Below are 15,713 nucleotides of genomic sequence, written 5' to 3' on the forward strand. Positions count from 1 at the left end.
TTAAGTGTGTAGAACATATAAACTGTTTTGCAGTTTTCTGGACGTTTGTTAGAGATTTGTGGTGCATAGAAGCTGAATGTTGCTTCTCCATGTTTGGTTCTGGTTCTGGATGCAGAGTAGAACCAGAACCTGACAGGTCCGGAAGGTTGATACAGCAACAGCAGATCTTTAATGTGACGTTGCGTAATAAAGGTTCTCCAGCTTATAATTCTGTTTTTTTTGTACTTTGTAAGCTGTACCTCAGACTTCGCCAGGTGTTTTTTTTTTTATCGAGAGTCAAAAAAGAACGATGTCTGATCTCCTTTTTAAAAGAACAAATTAACGAGCCGTCTTACTGTGGATCAGTGTTTGAATTCTTCCTCTGTCATGTCCTGCTCAGCGTTTCCTTTCAGCACTTCTTCCAGGACAACAATAAAGGAATGACAAACGTCTTTTTCTCTCTGCAGAAGCGTCGTCGTCGCACCAAAGAAAGCCGGCGTGTTCCCGTCTCAAGTGTCTCCCGCCGCCCAGACCTCCGCCGCTTCTTCAGTGTCCGCCGGGACGCCAGTGGACGGCGTGGCCGTGGTGTCCTCGGGCGACGCCTCCCAGGTCCCCTCTGTGGACACTGCAGACTGTAAGTTCATCCAGCTGTAGAAAGTGTTTCAGTCAGGATTGGTCCAAGTTGACGAGAGAAAGTCGACATTCTTTTAGAAACTTGACTTCTCAGACTGCCTGCACTGCAAAAACACAAAGTATTACCAAGTTTTTTTTTATCCAGTTTCTAGTGCAAATATATCATTAAAATTGAAATAAGACAAAACTAACTTAAAATATATATATTTTTACAAAATATAGAATCTTTTCAATAATTCCTTAATATTGATAAAGTACTAGTTTCACTGGCAGATTAATTAATTTATAACAAGACAGCTTTTCCATATTTTGAGCGAAGCAAGCTCCTTTATCTTGCAAACGTTTCCTGTTAGTTTTGTCTTTGTTTTAAGTGTCCTAAGATATTTTTGCTAAAAACTAAACCAAAAACACTTAGTGAGATTTGAAGTATTTATTGTTTATTTATTTATTTATTATTGTTTATCCAATCAGGTGATTTTGACATACGGCCTCCAGTCCTATGCATAAGAAATGGTGTTTAATAGAAGATTATTAACGCAAATCATCACATACCGCAGGGATTTCACAAATGGGGGAGAAGTGCTTTGTTTTTCAATGAAGTGTTGGTTAAATAGCAGAAATACTGAAACGTGAAGTGTGTATGTTTTATATAGGCTGACATGGAATGTCAGCACTTCCTGCCTGCTCTCCAGATGTCTGAAGCTAATGTTCATTTTGAATGAGTCGGTTTGTGTTTGAGAGAGACGGCAGTGAAAGTCTGTCTCCACACACTGACCAGTTTACAGCAGACCAACATCAAGTCACAATCTGTGGAGTTAAAAGATGGCTGATTGTTATTCAGAAACATTCGTTGTGCTGGATTAAAACCAGTCAGAAATGAAGAGTTTGACTCTCTGCTGGTTGATTCATCAATGGTCGGTCATTGTGAACCCAAAGGTTTTATTGTGATGATTTTGTCTACATAGCTGCTGGTCTCAGTTCTCCCAATTCCAAGACCAAGATCTCTCCCAGCACCAGAACCACCCGAGCCAAACTGACCTGGTTTGAAGCCCACACAGAAAATCCAGTAGGCCCAAATTAACTCTGTCAGATTTGATTTCAACACTTTTAAAGTGTCTATATGGGTCCACACCAGAAAGTGTTAATTTAACTCTTTTTGGAGAGTTAGTACCTTAACTCTTATAAAGTGTCAAATCTCAAATCTGCTGGAGTTAATAATTTAACGCTTACTAACACCAATTCAGTGTTAGATCTTAATATTGACTCTCAGAGTATTTTTTTAACTTCATAAAAATTATTTGTAATTAATATTAAATAGGTATTTTATTATTTTGAACTTTAAAAAATTATTTTTAAAATAAACATTTAATAAAGAGGCAAGGATTTTCTCAAATGCATTTATTTCAAAACGTGCACCATAATTACAAAACATATTACAACGTGGAATAATGTGCATGTTTCACATGCCGCTTTCATTCACATATTGCTTATCAAATGGTCTGACATATCAGCTGTGCAATACAAACTGCAGTATGCTTAATACATTTTCTTCAATACAATAAGCATGAAATTGTTCAAAGTACAAGGTGGAGTAAAGCAAGTAGTTCATGTAATATGATGGAGTAAATTTTCTTTTAACAGGTAGATTACTGGATATTACAATACATAACAGACCAACTTGATATTCAGATCCATCATTTCTTATCCAGTTTCTGTTTCTGTTGATAAGATCCAGTTCCTCTCTGCACTCCACCAGAGAGATGTCCACTCACTAACAGATTGTCTTCAGGTTGTTGGGCTGTTCGTGACGTTTGGCCGGAGACACCAACATGCTCCTCTACTGCATCGGACAGTCTTCAGTCTCTGAGTAGGACAGCCAGTGTCGGTCTCTGGATCATAACAAACAAAAAACATAACAATGAGGAATGGAACGAAGGAATACATTTTACTACAACTCTAACAATAATCCTCAATTACAGAAATGTAGGGTTTTAACACTTACATAATCATTTTTGGAGCTTGAATCTTCGAAGAATCCATGGAGGGATCGGTAGGGGGAGGTTAGGCTGGCGATTCATCCTCAACCAAACTGGTACTAATGTACAAAAAGGCAATAAAAGGATTAAAACATGCTGCAAAACGTATATAAAAAGACACAACAGCGGGAATAACGCTTTCAACAGTTTTTCAAAGGAAAAAAATCAATCAGAAAGGTTGATAAATCTGACCAATATTCATGTTCAACATCATGAAAAAACACACTCCAGATTATTACGGACCTGTTCAAGTTAGCCAATAATTTGATTAAATGTTCACTGGCTCGATTTTTTCCAACACTTACACTCCGCTAACTTTCGGCATGCTAAGCTAAATATGCTAACAGCGAGCCGTCTGGCGAACGTGACGTCTATCATACAGGTTCAGCCCAACTCAAAATAATAGTTATAAACCATCTCAGAAAAAAAAAGTAACTTACCAAGCGCAGTAAATAACTCAGACAGGTGGAAAGTAAATAGTCCTGAAATGACTTGGCTTCTGTCTGTCGCTCCTTCAGTGTTAGAGCCGCTGGTGGAGTTCAGAGTTAAGAAGTAAAGAGTTATTGATTCCATTTTAAAACCTCTAGATTTGATACGGAAACACTTTTTTTTAACACTGGATTTTAACTACTAATAATATACACCCCAGAGTTACATAAACAGAATGTGACTCTTTTAATAGAGTAAAATTAACTCTGCTTTTGCACAAAGTCTGCTAACACCAAAACATTTAACACTTTTGAATTTGCTGTGCAGGATTGACAAAGGTTCAGGCAAAACGTTTTGACAATCTCCATCATTTTACGGTCTGTTCATCCTGGGGATTTCATCAATATGGTTGATACAGCCACACGTCCATGATGTATTTTGGTGCTAAGCCTTTCCTCGATTAATAACCTGTATTATAAAGTCTATTCTCTGAACTGGAGTGAGCCAGTGGAAGGACTTTAGAAAAGAGAGATGTTCTATCTTCCTGGTTTTAGTCAGAACGTCGGCAGCAGCGTTCTGGATCAGCTGCAGCTGGAGGATTGATTGATTTATTTTCAGACAGAGCTGTGAAGACACTGTTGCAGTAATCGATGCGATTAAAGATAAACCCATTAATGAGTTTCTTGAGATCTTGCTGAGATGTTAATACTTTAATCCTAGAAGATAGAAGGCTGACTTTCTTCATATCTTTTTTACTTATTCCTAATTTCAGATATGAGAATAAACGGAAGCATCATAACCTGCTAGCATGACAAAGAAGATTTATAACAATAATTATGTTCTTAAACATGCAGAAAAACTTCAGTCTTGTTCGATAGTCTTACAGAAAAGCACCATTTTTATTCTTTTGCTCCGATAAATAGGAAATGATTGAAGTAAATTTAGCTTTTTTTTTTTTTTTTAAACCACAGACAGACTTTATGGAGTCGTTTCTGCTTCGGCAGTATGCTAAATGCAGCAGTGAGCATCAGGTGCTGGGAGCCGCTCTGCCTTTCTCAGTAAATATGCTTCTGAGTGCACGTTTTAATGGGGCAGTGGGAGGACTAATGGAGACGCTCATTTGTTTTAAGGAGCCACTTCAGCTGGAGAGGGATGCTCCCACCAGGTCCACATGGCGCTGGTTAACACCTCCCCTACACACACCCCGCTCACACTCGCATTCCAGCGCACACTACACCGCGCGTCAGTCCCGAAGAGTTATCCCTGCTCCGAGACCGTCCTGGCTGGAAAAACAAGACGGCTGAAACACCAGAGGAATCCCCCCTGCCCCAGCACTCCCCACCCAGCTCCATATTCAGCTGGGCATTAGCTTATTTATGAGGCACAGAGAAGAGAATTTACTGCCAGATCAATCACACAGAGACTTTGTAGCTCGTTTGCTTCTGTCGCCAAAGTGAAGTCATAAAGCACCTTTTAGTTGGATAATGAAACGGTCAAACAGCCCAGAGGAGTTGGTTTGGGATGATTTAATGAGAGGAAAATGATGAAAAAAATCCCCTTAGCATTCAGAAACAACAGTAGAATAGTATATTATTTTTATAAATATGTGAGTTTTATTGTCCTCCAAGCTTAAAGAAAAAAGAAAAGAAGAAAAACAAAGTTAAATTGAGAAAAATGTTTAGGATTTTTTTTTACATGGCAATCCAAGAATATCGTCACGACGGAGTATGCTATGATAAAAAAATTTAATTATGAGAATAAAGTCATAATGTTAATATGAAAATAATCATTACATTAAAAAGTCACGTTACGAGACTAGAGTTATACAAAAATAGTCAAAATAATATCAGGAAGCTGCAATATTTGAGAATGAAGTCAAATTACGAGAATAATTGTACAAAATGGTGTTAAAATGGTAAGAAGAAAATGTGTTATGAGCATAAAATTGGAGAGGATAGTTGAAATAATGCGAAAGTCATATTACGAGAATGAAGTCATCACAAGAAGAGTTGGATGTGAATTAAGTCAAAATAATATGAGAAAGCTGTAGTATTATGGGAATAAAGTTATATAAAAAATGTAGAACATGAAAATAAAGTTATAATATTACAAAATAAAGTCGTATGAGAAAAAAGTCGAAATAATGAAAGTAATGTCGTAGGGTTACGAGAAAAGTCAATATTACAAGAAGTCGGAACATTATGACTTTAATCTCCTAATGTTTTATTTGTTTTTATGTTCTTGGCATGGAACCAATGCTCCATCATAAGTCTTCATGCATCTCAATTCAAAAACAACTTCTTTAAATGATCCTCCTAGAAAACAATTTCTGGATTTTTTTTATATTTAAATGCAAACCTAGAGATGCAGCGATTTCCAATCTCCAGATGTAAACTCTAAGACCTTTCAGTTCTAGTTCTTGTTGTTCTCATTTAGCACCGTTAGCAAGGCTAGCACAGCTAGCATTACAGAAACTGGAGTCTCTGCGTACATTGTAGAAAGTATGAATCTTTAACTTTAAATATTACTGCCAACTTTTCCAATAGATGGAGGCTGGAGAGGGTCAAACAGGGCAGTTCGCTGTACTTCCTTCAGCCTTCCTGTTATTTGCTGAAAGTTTTGCTCCTCCTGCAGCTCTAACGTCTTTCATGATCTAGTTTCTGGTGCAAAGATTTTATAACACTTGAAATAATACAAAACTAACTTAAAAGTAACCTTTCAGCAAATTAAAGGAGCTTGTTTAAAGTCAACAATTCCTTAATATTGATGAAAAAGTACTAGTTTCACTGGCAGATTATTTCACTTATAAAAATTTTTTTTTTCCCCATAATCTGCCAGTGAAACTACTTCTTCAAGATTTTGTGTTCTTTCAGTACAATCTCTTCTCTGTGCATCTTGTTTGAACAAAACAAATGTTTTGTTCAAACAATTGCAATAACATAACATTTTAGGAAGTAATTTTGGTGTAATGTAGTCTTAGTTCACTTGAAATAAGACAGTACTAACTTATAAGTAACTTATCGACAAGATATAGCTTATTTTATGTAAATAATTCCCTAATATCATTATTGCACTTATAACAAGACAATTTTTCCATATTAAAAATGAAATCTACCAATGGAACTGGTACTTTTTCATCAACATTAAGGAATTATTTACCTAAAACGAGCTCCTACTTGCTGAGAAGTTACTTGTAAGCTAGTTTTGACTTATTTCAAGCGTAATAAGATATTTGCACTAGAAACTGGACCGAAAATACTTTGTAAGATTTAGTTTTTGCAGTGCAGTACCCTGAATGTAGCAGTTCTTGCTGTGTGTGTGTGTATGGATGTGTGTGTGCGTTCTTGTCCAACATCCAGACTAATAACTGAGTTGTTTGGTTTCTCCCTGCAGCAGGCGGCCAGGTTGCAGCAGGCAGCCAGGTTCCAGCCAGCTCCAGCCTGCCATCTGTCCCCCCACTTTCCCCTGTGACCCAGAACACAGCCCCCAATATGAGGTGATTCATCTTCTTTTTGCACCCCCCTCCTCCCCTCCTCCTTGTCTTTGCATGCACAGTTTTTTACACTCATAAGCATACTTAGTTTTTATGCATATCTTTTGGTCTCTGACCTGGTTGGATGTTTGGCCTCATTAAAAGCACATATTCCAGCTGACAGATTTTTCAAATGTTTTGTGAGTTCCTGCTGATTTTACCTCAGAGATGGAGATGATTTTGTTCTACTCTCTGGACTCCTTTCAGCATCTCGGAGCGCCTGGAGCACGTGTTGGAGAAGGCCGCTCCGCTGCTGAGGGAGATCTTCGTGGACTTCGCCCCGTTCCTGTCCCGGACCTTGCTGGGTAGCCACGGACAGGAGCTGCTCATCGAGGGCACCAGTGAGTTGGCATGGAGACGAGTCACTCATGGGGATGTACCGATCCACTTTCACTTCTGATACCGATATCTGAGGTTTAGTATCGGCCGATACCAATCCAATACAGAAAAACAGCTGAATTTGCTTGAAATGCTGTTTTTTTTTTTTTTACGCAGACATAAATGTACTGAATTACAAATTTATTGTAATTGTGGAACAGCCAATGGAAAATAAACAATGAAGAAACTGTCAACAGCAATAGGTTGACCACTTTGGTCAAACATGGAAAAACAAACTGCAGCAAATCATCTTTCAAATGGTTCAGAAAATGCAAATAGAAAATTCTAAATATAATGCCAAATAAATAATAAAGCATGACGTTGCTCAGAGCACAAAGCATAGAATTAAACTGAATAGATCTGCCCTCATGGATCGCCCACATTGCCACAAATACCCGATCTAGAATTGTTTTCGATATCGGCACCGATACAGATAATAATGAGGGATCGGTGCATCTCTAATTTCAATTCAACAACACTTCTAATACGGTGAGGAGCTGCAGGGGACAATGAGCTGGGGTGTTCCAGCGGGTCGGGGTCAGAGGTCAGGCCGCTAACAGCAGAGTTTGGGATGTCTGCTGCCACCAAGCAAAATGGAAAGTTGATTGATAGCTTTAGGAGGCAGGGTGGAGAAATGCTTTGGAAGGAAGGTGTGCGTGCATGCGTGTGTGTGTGTGTATGTGTTTCTTTTTTTTAAACATGTCCTTTGAAGAGCAACGAAACACACCAAAGCTTCTCTGCTGCTCCCCGTCTGAACCTCGGACCCTCCTCTGGCCCCTGACAGGCCCTTTAAAGCCTTGGGCTCGCTGTTAGGGATCAATGGAGACATATGTTGGTCAGGTCCAGCTTGTAATACAAGGCCCAGATATGTATTAGTTTACAGTAACATCATGTCGACTCATTAGTCCCATCAATACGACCCCCTGGCCCCAATGCAGATGGCACGAGGTTAGCTGATCCCTGTCTGCTGGGACAGGGACCGGTACGAGTCTCCACCAGAACCCAGGAAGCTAACACCACCTACCAGCCTCTAGCTGTCACCAAGGAGACGAGGGTCACGGCTATCTGGGTCTGTAAATGGCTGATTTGAACCATTTGTTCTGCAGCGGAATGATTGTAAATCACACAGCTGGATTGATTTAAGAAGCATTGTTTCTGTTGGATTCCCACCGGGTCAGAATCATAGAGACCTAATGACCAGATCTATGTTTTTTTTCACTGCATAAACACATGGGTTTTTGATCTGCTTTTTAGTGCAAATATTGGAGTTTTGTTTCATTTCAAGCGTGCTAACTTTCAGGTAACATTTTAGTGAGATATAGTGGCTTGTTTTAAGTTCACGATTCCTTAATGTTGATGAAAAAGTTCCAGTTATAAGTGAAATAATCTGCCAGAGGAACAAGACATTTTTCCCACACCAAGTTGAAATTGTAAACAAAGTCTTGTTCCACTGGAAGATTTTTTTTTTCTACTTGTTTTTAGTACTTTTTTTTTTATCAGTATCAAGGAATTATTGACTTATAACAAGCTCCTATTTTTTGCTAAAATATTCCCTGTGAGTTAATTTTGTCTTATTTCAAGTGTTCAAGATATTTGCACTAGAAACTCGACCAAAAGTACTTGGTAACATTGTGTCTTTTGCACTGCTGCGCTACTAAACAATTAAAAACCCTTTTTTAAATTGGGTTTTTAATTAAAACCCAATTTTAGCATTTAGTCATTGAGTGTGTTATTACTGTGTAACTGTGTCTGTTTGAACACGCTCTCTGACCTCCTGACCTTTTGTTTCGTCCAGGTCTGGTGTGCATGAAGTCCAGCAGCTCGGTGGTGGAGCTCGTCATGCTGCTGTGTTCTCAGGCAAGTGCAGCATCTTTCCCTTTCTGCTTTCTTCCGCCGTGACGCTCCAGCTCAGGTGGAGGACGACGAGCTGCAAACACGGGTCAGAGGGGGTCAAGAGAGGCCGACCTGTCCGGGTCACCTTTGACCCCATCGCTGGCCCTCGTGGCCCAGGCCCAAACCGATGAGGAGGGATGATGTAGATTTGATGGTGCTTTGCATTGATTGGCTCTTTCTTCTCCGTCCTGTGGGTGTTTTGGTTGCCAGGTTTTATTTAGCTGCTGCTGGATTCATGAATACTAATTCAGGGATCATGAGCGGACGTGGGCGGGGTCAATGATCGGGGTTGTCGATGGATCACTCTGGGATGGCTGCTTACTATTAAGAGATGCACAGAAAGGTTCCTGCTGGATGAAACCGAAATGCTACTCTCCTCAGAAAAGTGTTAATTATAGAGCTTCACCAGGGCTCAGTCCCTAGTGAAGCTATTGGTGTATTTCAAATTCAGAAATTCTTTATTAATCTGAAAGGGAAATTAAATGTTATTGTAGCTCATTAGTTCTTCAAACATTTCATTTTTTTAATTTGAAGTGTCCTTTTCTGGTACAGAGTTAGCAGATAAATTTGTGAGTACATTTATGTCTGTGGTTAAAAAGAAATCATTTTAAGTGAATTCAGGTGTTTTTCTGTATTCAGTCGGTATGGACTGATACTAGACCTCAGGTATTGCTGTCCTAGTAATGACACCAAATTTGAGTACAGATTTGCAAAATTAAATGTCAGACTACGTTCTCCTGTTTACTTTATTTCCTATTGGGGTCTTTTGGCCTACTTCATCCCGTCAGGCAGGTCCTACTCCAGTAATATGATAATTGTCCAGGTCTAGTAGTTGTCAGGTATGATAATTACAGTTCATTTAACGAGGCGGTGATTACTTTACTCTGTAAAACCAGTGAAACTGTTTTCTCCGTTTTGAACAAAAACCACAAAGGCGTCTCTTTTTAACCTGCTCTGCTCTGTTATTGGGTGGCTCCCCCGTCCCACCAAACGCCACCATCTTTTCTTCCCTTCTCCTTCTAACTCCCCCCATATGTCGTTTGATTCCAATTACTCATTTAGCCTCTTCCACAGAAAAAGTAGCGCGGCCAGATTACACATTTGTTTGGATGTCATCGGCCTTGAGAACCGGGGCTTGTGGGACTCTGGAGGGGGACGTCGGAGGGGTCGGGGTGGGGGTGGGGGGAAGTGAATGTGAGCCTCCTTGCGTCCAGAGACTCAGAAACGGCAGGACTGAAAGCTCGACGGCTAAGAATGACGGCCGCTAATGCACCTATTTGTCATATCTGTCAGGGTGTTGTTTAATGCTAATCTAATCAAAGGCAGAATCTCAGTGATTGCTCCACTGCACGGCTCATGCCTCGATCCCCCCCCCCCACCCCTCTTTTGGTTCATGGCCCAAGCTATTCCTTCCTTCTCCCCAAAGCTCCCAGCTACACGCGTGCACACACACACACACGCACACACATGCACACAGACTCTCTTTTTAAGTGAGACGACCAGGGATTGGCCAGTGCAGTGTTGATTGCTTCAATAAATCATCCAACCAAATTCTCACACAAGCTAATGCAAATGTAATTTTATTGTTGTGTAAAGGGGGTGCGGCGGGGGAGCAGGGAGGGATGGGAATGATCTGCTGCTTTTCCCCACCAGGGAAAAGATGGAAACCTGGGACAGACTTCGCCCCGGGCTAAATTACAATACGTCTAATTATTTGTGTTTGTTCTCCCTGCGAGCCAGCGAGAGTAAGTCCCACCCTCCCTCCCCTCTCCATTCCCGCCATGATTGATGGCGTTATTTAGCGAGGTTTCTCAGGCCCTCCGGCACAGGAAACACTCCATTCTCACACAGGAAGTGCCTCTGTGGCCATCTTGTGATTCTTTCCTGCCTAGCTGCTGAATGAGGTAGATGGAGGAGATTTTGACAGATTCCTTTTCTTCCCAGCCCCCAGCCGGACCTTCCACACCTTCATCAGCGATGTGATCGCAGCAGCATCTCTTGGAAATTTTAATTAATTTCCCGAGCTGGGAGATGGAGTGGAGCCGGGGTGAGGGGTCAAGAGGCTGGGGACTGCAGAGCAGTTTTTAATCAGAGATCCTATGAAAGTTACACTGGCAGCCGCGTCGGCCTGGCATTGAGGAGCGGATGGTAAACCGCTGTTTGATAGTGCTTCAGATGGAGGCCGGCACAACGGCGCTCCCAATTAAAGGGCCATTTTAAACGGACATTAACTGTTGGGGTGGCGCGCTGCCGTTCCCTCATCTGTAATATTGATCCTGAATGGTCTCCTGAATACACAAACGGAGGATTAATGATCTTAAACTGTACTTCTTATAGAGTGGTTCACAGAGAGGAAGCGCAGGGCTTCCTTTGTGATTCAGATTGCGCTTCATTTTAAACGTAAATTGACGCTCAGCTTTTCTATCTTTCTTAAAACGTCACAAAAAAATCCTGAAGGCTGAAACACAGAGTTTGACTCCAGCTGCTGTGAATGTTGGGCCAAACTCAAGTTATTTTGAAGACAAAACTGTAGATTTAAATTGTTTTTCCTAAAATCTAATATCAGTTCATTTGTATAAATATGGTATATATTTAACCATTTACATAACCATTTGTTTCCAATTTATGGACATATTCTTGCATCTGTTGGGCAGCTGCTATGAGTAGAGCGGGAATTTTAACGCTCTACTCATAATGTAACTGATTAATTTCGATTAATTAGTTACATAGATTTCAGCACATTAAAAGCTTTTTTTCCTGTTTTTTTATTTTCTTTTGTGATGTACAAGCAACAACAGCGATTTGAGACAGAGCTGCTTCTCTTGACCCACTGTGGTTTTATTTCTGCTTCAAAAACCTGAATGGGATGCTGGAACGTACTATTGCTGTGTTCAAGTTTTGCTAAAATGAGTTGGCTTATTCAAACCTAAAATAGCATCTCACATGTAGCAACAGCACAGACGTCCACAACGCTATGGTTCATGAAACAACTGAAACCTGAATGTGAATCATGTAGCACTTTGAATAACCCAAGTAACACTTTAAAACTGTAAATAGATTTGTTTTTGAGCTGAAATGCCTGTTTATTCCATAAATTAACAGTAAAGTTTTTTTTTAATTCTATCAACATATGGTTTTTGATTAAAATGTGATTAACTACCCTGCATTTAACTTGGTTTTTTAAATCAGTTCCCACCACTAAAAAATGGATGCTGATTAGAAGGAATTTAAATGCCATGTTTGCATCAGTAAAACCAGATGGACTTGGATAAAAGACGGTGCGTCAGTGAGCTCCTGTCTTAAGATCGCCTCCTGCTGTTCAGGGAGAATCCATCCTGATCCAGTGGAGCCAGCAGCTCTCTGGAAGCTGTAGGTGAATTGTGTTTGCCCAGTAATGTGTACTCTGCTGCCACAAGGGGGTTCTGCCATTTCTTTTTTTTTATTTTTATTTTTTATCCTCACCACATATAAGTTATTGTACTGTCTTAATTATTATTTAATAACTAATGAGTCTAGTTGCTGTACTATGTGAATGTCAAAGAGTTGGCGGTAGTGCAACCCCTAAACGTTGTGGGTTTGATTCCATGATCATCTTGTCACATGTCACTTTGCACCTGGTCAAGGCACTTGACCTCAGGTTTGCTACCCACCTGCATATCGGTGCAGGTACCATGTGTGCAACACTTCGAGTAGTTGGAATGACTAGAAAAGCGCTAGTCAGCCCATTTACTAAATAGTCTGTGTAGCAGAATCCAGACTAGAGATAAGATTGAAAATCAAAGAAATTCAAGTTGATCCCTGTTACTCACTAACCTTTACCTGATTCTTGATAAACGCAAAACAAACTTGTGTATCTGAAGACATGCTTGTTGATGTCTGATATGTTTAGGTTTTCAGTAGAACAGGAAAGAGACATTTTTTTTTAAATCAAAACTTTCACATTGTCATCAACAGGAAAATGATGTTGACCGGAGGTCAGTTTACTGGTGCATCATTATTAGATCAATCCGTTGTTTGTTTGTCCTGTCTAAAATCAAAGGTTTTTCAGGTCAAAAGGAAATAAATGAAATATTATGATGAGATTTAAGAGATGTATTTTTTTTCTTTGCGATCTTTGCCACATCAAATGATTTTTATGCTTTTAAAAGAGCGCGCTCTCTCTCTGTCTTTGTCCCCGTTCAGAGCTGCTCTTCTTCTTGTCGTTTTTATGGCGGCTCTCCTGTTTCTTGGGTGCACTCCCAGGACCAGCTCCGGCGCAGTACATGCGATTAATCAGCACTTACAGTGGGACCGGAGAGTGGAGTTCCACGGCTGCCATCCCTCCGGAGTTTTGAGAAATTATCTCATTGGATAGCGGATGGTGTTCGATGCGCAGTGGCCCATAAATCTTCTCAGTAGCTGCATTTGTGTCCTGTAGATCAGCCATTATTGTCCGGCCCCTGTGTCAGCCCATCCATCGTCCTGCCATTTATCAGAGATGCGTCGTACGCGCTCTGGAAGAAGACGGCCAGGCGGAGAAATGCTGCTGATTTTTTTTTTTTATGCAGGTCGTCTCTTCCTGATCCTTTTACAAAACGGCAATCAAAAAGTATATTTTTTCCTATTATCTTTTTATTCATTAAAACCAGGTTGTTGATTGTAAACTCTGCTAAAAACGTGAGAACTGGTTTGACTTTAAAAAGAACGGAAGACCACGAGATTAAAAGATGAGTTATATAGCTATACTATGTTGGTTTTTCCAGCGGTATAATGAAGATCCGGTTGTTACATTAATGCAAAACCATTTTGATGATGCCTTTAGCTGCGTTTCCATTCACGGTAAAATTGCGTAAATTGAAAGTACGAAAATAAATTTGCTTGATTGGAACACACCAGTTTAGAAAATAACTCGCTGTAAGTTTTTGCAATTGGAAGAGGTAGGTTGTTGGCTGTGAATACATCTACCGAAATACATACCAAAACTGCAATGGAAACACTTCTTTTGCATCACAAGAGTCACATGATCAACAGCCGGATTTTACTACTGGTGAAAACGACAAAAGACAACAAGAAGTAAGAGGAGGAGGATGTTTTGTTTTTTAAAATGTCCCAAAAAGTATTGCGATAAATGAAATTTTCAAGATAAAACTCAACCAAAAACAATAAATAAAATAAACCCCCTGCAATGCAATTCAGTTTTCCTATAGTGCCAATTCACAACAACTATTGTCTAAAGGCACATTACAAAAATAAGAATCATATCTATGTCAGCTGCTTTGTTTCTATCCTTCAGTATTCCATAAAGTACCATAGAAATCTGTCTTATGGTTTTGTTGCTGCGACCAAACATCCAGATAATCCTTTCACTTCTAATCCAGTAACATCGGCGTTAACCCAACTGATCCATCGGCTGCTAGCGTCATATGCTCCCAGGTACTCAGCAAAAGTTAACCTGTTTCACAGATGGACACCTTCCCGTTTCAGTCAGCAAGGAGAAAGTCGTCGACTTCCCAAAACACTTTGCTTCTCCTGACCCTTGACCCACTGACCTCCAAGGTGCAGGAGGAGAGAGTGGTGAAGGGAGGGACGTTTAAGCCCCCCGCGGTCTGGGAACGGGTCGCAACGCTCATCAGTCCCCCATACGATCGATAGCAAGACGTGATGACCAAGAGGACCAACCTAGGGGGGTCTCAAAACTTCAGAGGAAGGCAGCAAAAGAGCAAGATCAGATGTGTGATATCTAGGCAGGTGAGATTGGGTTGGTGGATATGCGTTTTGGTTCACATATTAAATGCAGAAAATGTGGAACAAAAACGTGTTCCACAGAGACATGAGAAATCCGAGGAATGCAATGAAACCGAGCGACATATTCGTAATTTTCCCTTCTGTCAGCCCAACGTCCCACTGTGCAGTTAAACAGGCTCACAAGGTTCAAGATGAGTGAAAATCAAAGAGGCGTTAACCCTCCCGGCCCCCCATGGTACTCTGCTGCCATACCCCCTCCACATCTGCGCCACGCGGCTCTGCGTCCAGCATCGTCGCTCTGCAACGCTGCCCGCATCCTTTGAAAATACACTCTCCGCTGAGAAGCAGAGAAAACACGGCATACACCAACTGGCACTTAATCCTAAAGACTCCCCGCCGCGTGCAACTCCGCAGCGGTGGAGGGGGTCGGGGGTCAAGGGGGAGGGCTTCCTGACAGGAAGTGGACTCTAGCTGAGAGCAGAAAATCAGACAGGAGACTCCTAAAAATATTGTGGCGGCTTTTAATTTGGCTCCCAGTTGGTTTTCCTGCGAGCCAGCTTCAAGTGGCACGAACAGCCGGTTATTTATACGCAACATATAATCGTGCTTCAGCCAAGTGAACTTTCCCCAACAGAGACCTCTGCCCCTGACAGGCACCGTTAACGTGATGTTTTCCTACCCGACAGCCTCGCCGTTTTGAGACTTTGGAATGTACTCTACAGCTTTTCCCCTTGCTTTTCCTCTGTCTGCCATCCTGCTGATTTAACAAAAAATAAAATAAAATACAGGCACTACATGGGCTTTCCCAGATTTACGGTGGAATTTCAACATTTCTTACGTTAAACCTTTGGAAGAAATATTGTAAACAAAAAGACTTGAAGCAAGGGATGGAGGAGGAATAGAAACTAAGCAGGAGCTTCAGACCAGAATGTTGGCTTGTTGTTTCTGTCCCCTCTGACTTCATGGATGGTTAAAAACGTCTTCATCCGCATTAGCAGGTTAAGCTAATTTAACAAACCTTCTGCCATAACTGGTTATTTATTCAAGACCAGGTGCAACATGACACTGTGAGACTAAGAGTAATAAAGAGCTAAAAAAAAAAAGTTTGA

General features: G+C 40.7%; 1 protein-coding gene across 5 annotated transcripts in view; it reads left to right on the forward strand.

The window, feature by feature from the left end:
* The window catches only part of lrba (LPS-responsive vesicle trafficking, beach and anchor containing), a 232,396-nt gene that overhangs the window by 70,100 nt on the left and 146,583 nt on the right, over positions 1-15,713 (forward strand). For all 5 annotated transcript variants that reach the window (XM_081616331.1, XM_081616388.1, XM_081616359.1 and 2 more), the window contains exons 30-33: positions 447-613; positions 6,471-6,573; positions 6,817-6,950; positions 8,783-8,844. In XM_081616331.1, the coding sequence (XP_081472457.1) occupies positions 447-613; positions 6,471-6,573; positions 6,817-6,950; positions 8,783-8,844 (466 nt within the window). The remainder of the gene's footprint in view (positions 1-446; positions 614-6,470; positions 6,574-6,816; positions 6,951-8,782; positions 8,845-15,713) is intronic.

The sequence above is a fragment of the Poecilia reticulata genome, chromosome 1 (genome assembly GCF_904066995.2).
Source record: "Poecilia reticulata chromosome 1, P_reticulata-male-v2, whole genome shotgun sequence".
NCBI lineage: Eukaryota > Metazoa > Chordata > Actinopteri > Cyprinodontiformes > Poeciliidae > Poecilia > Poecilia reticulata.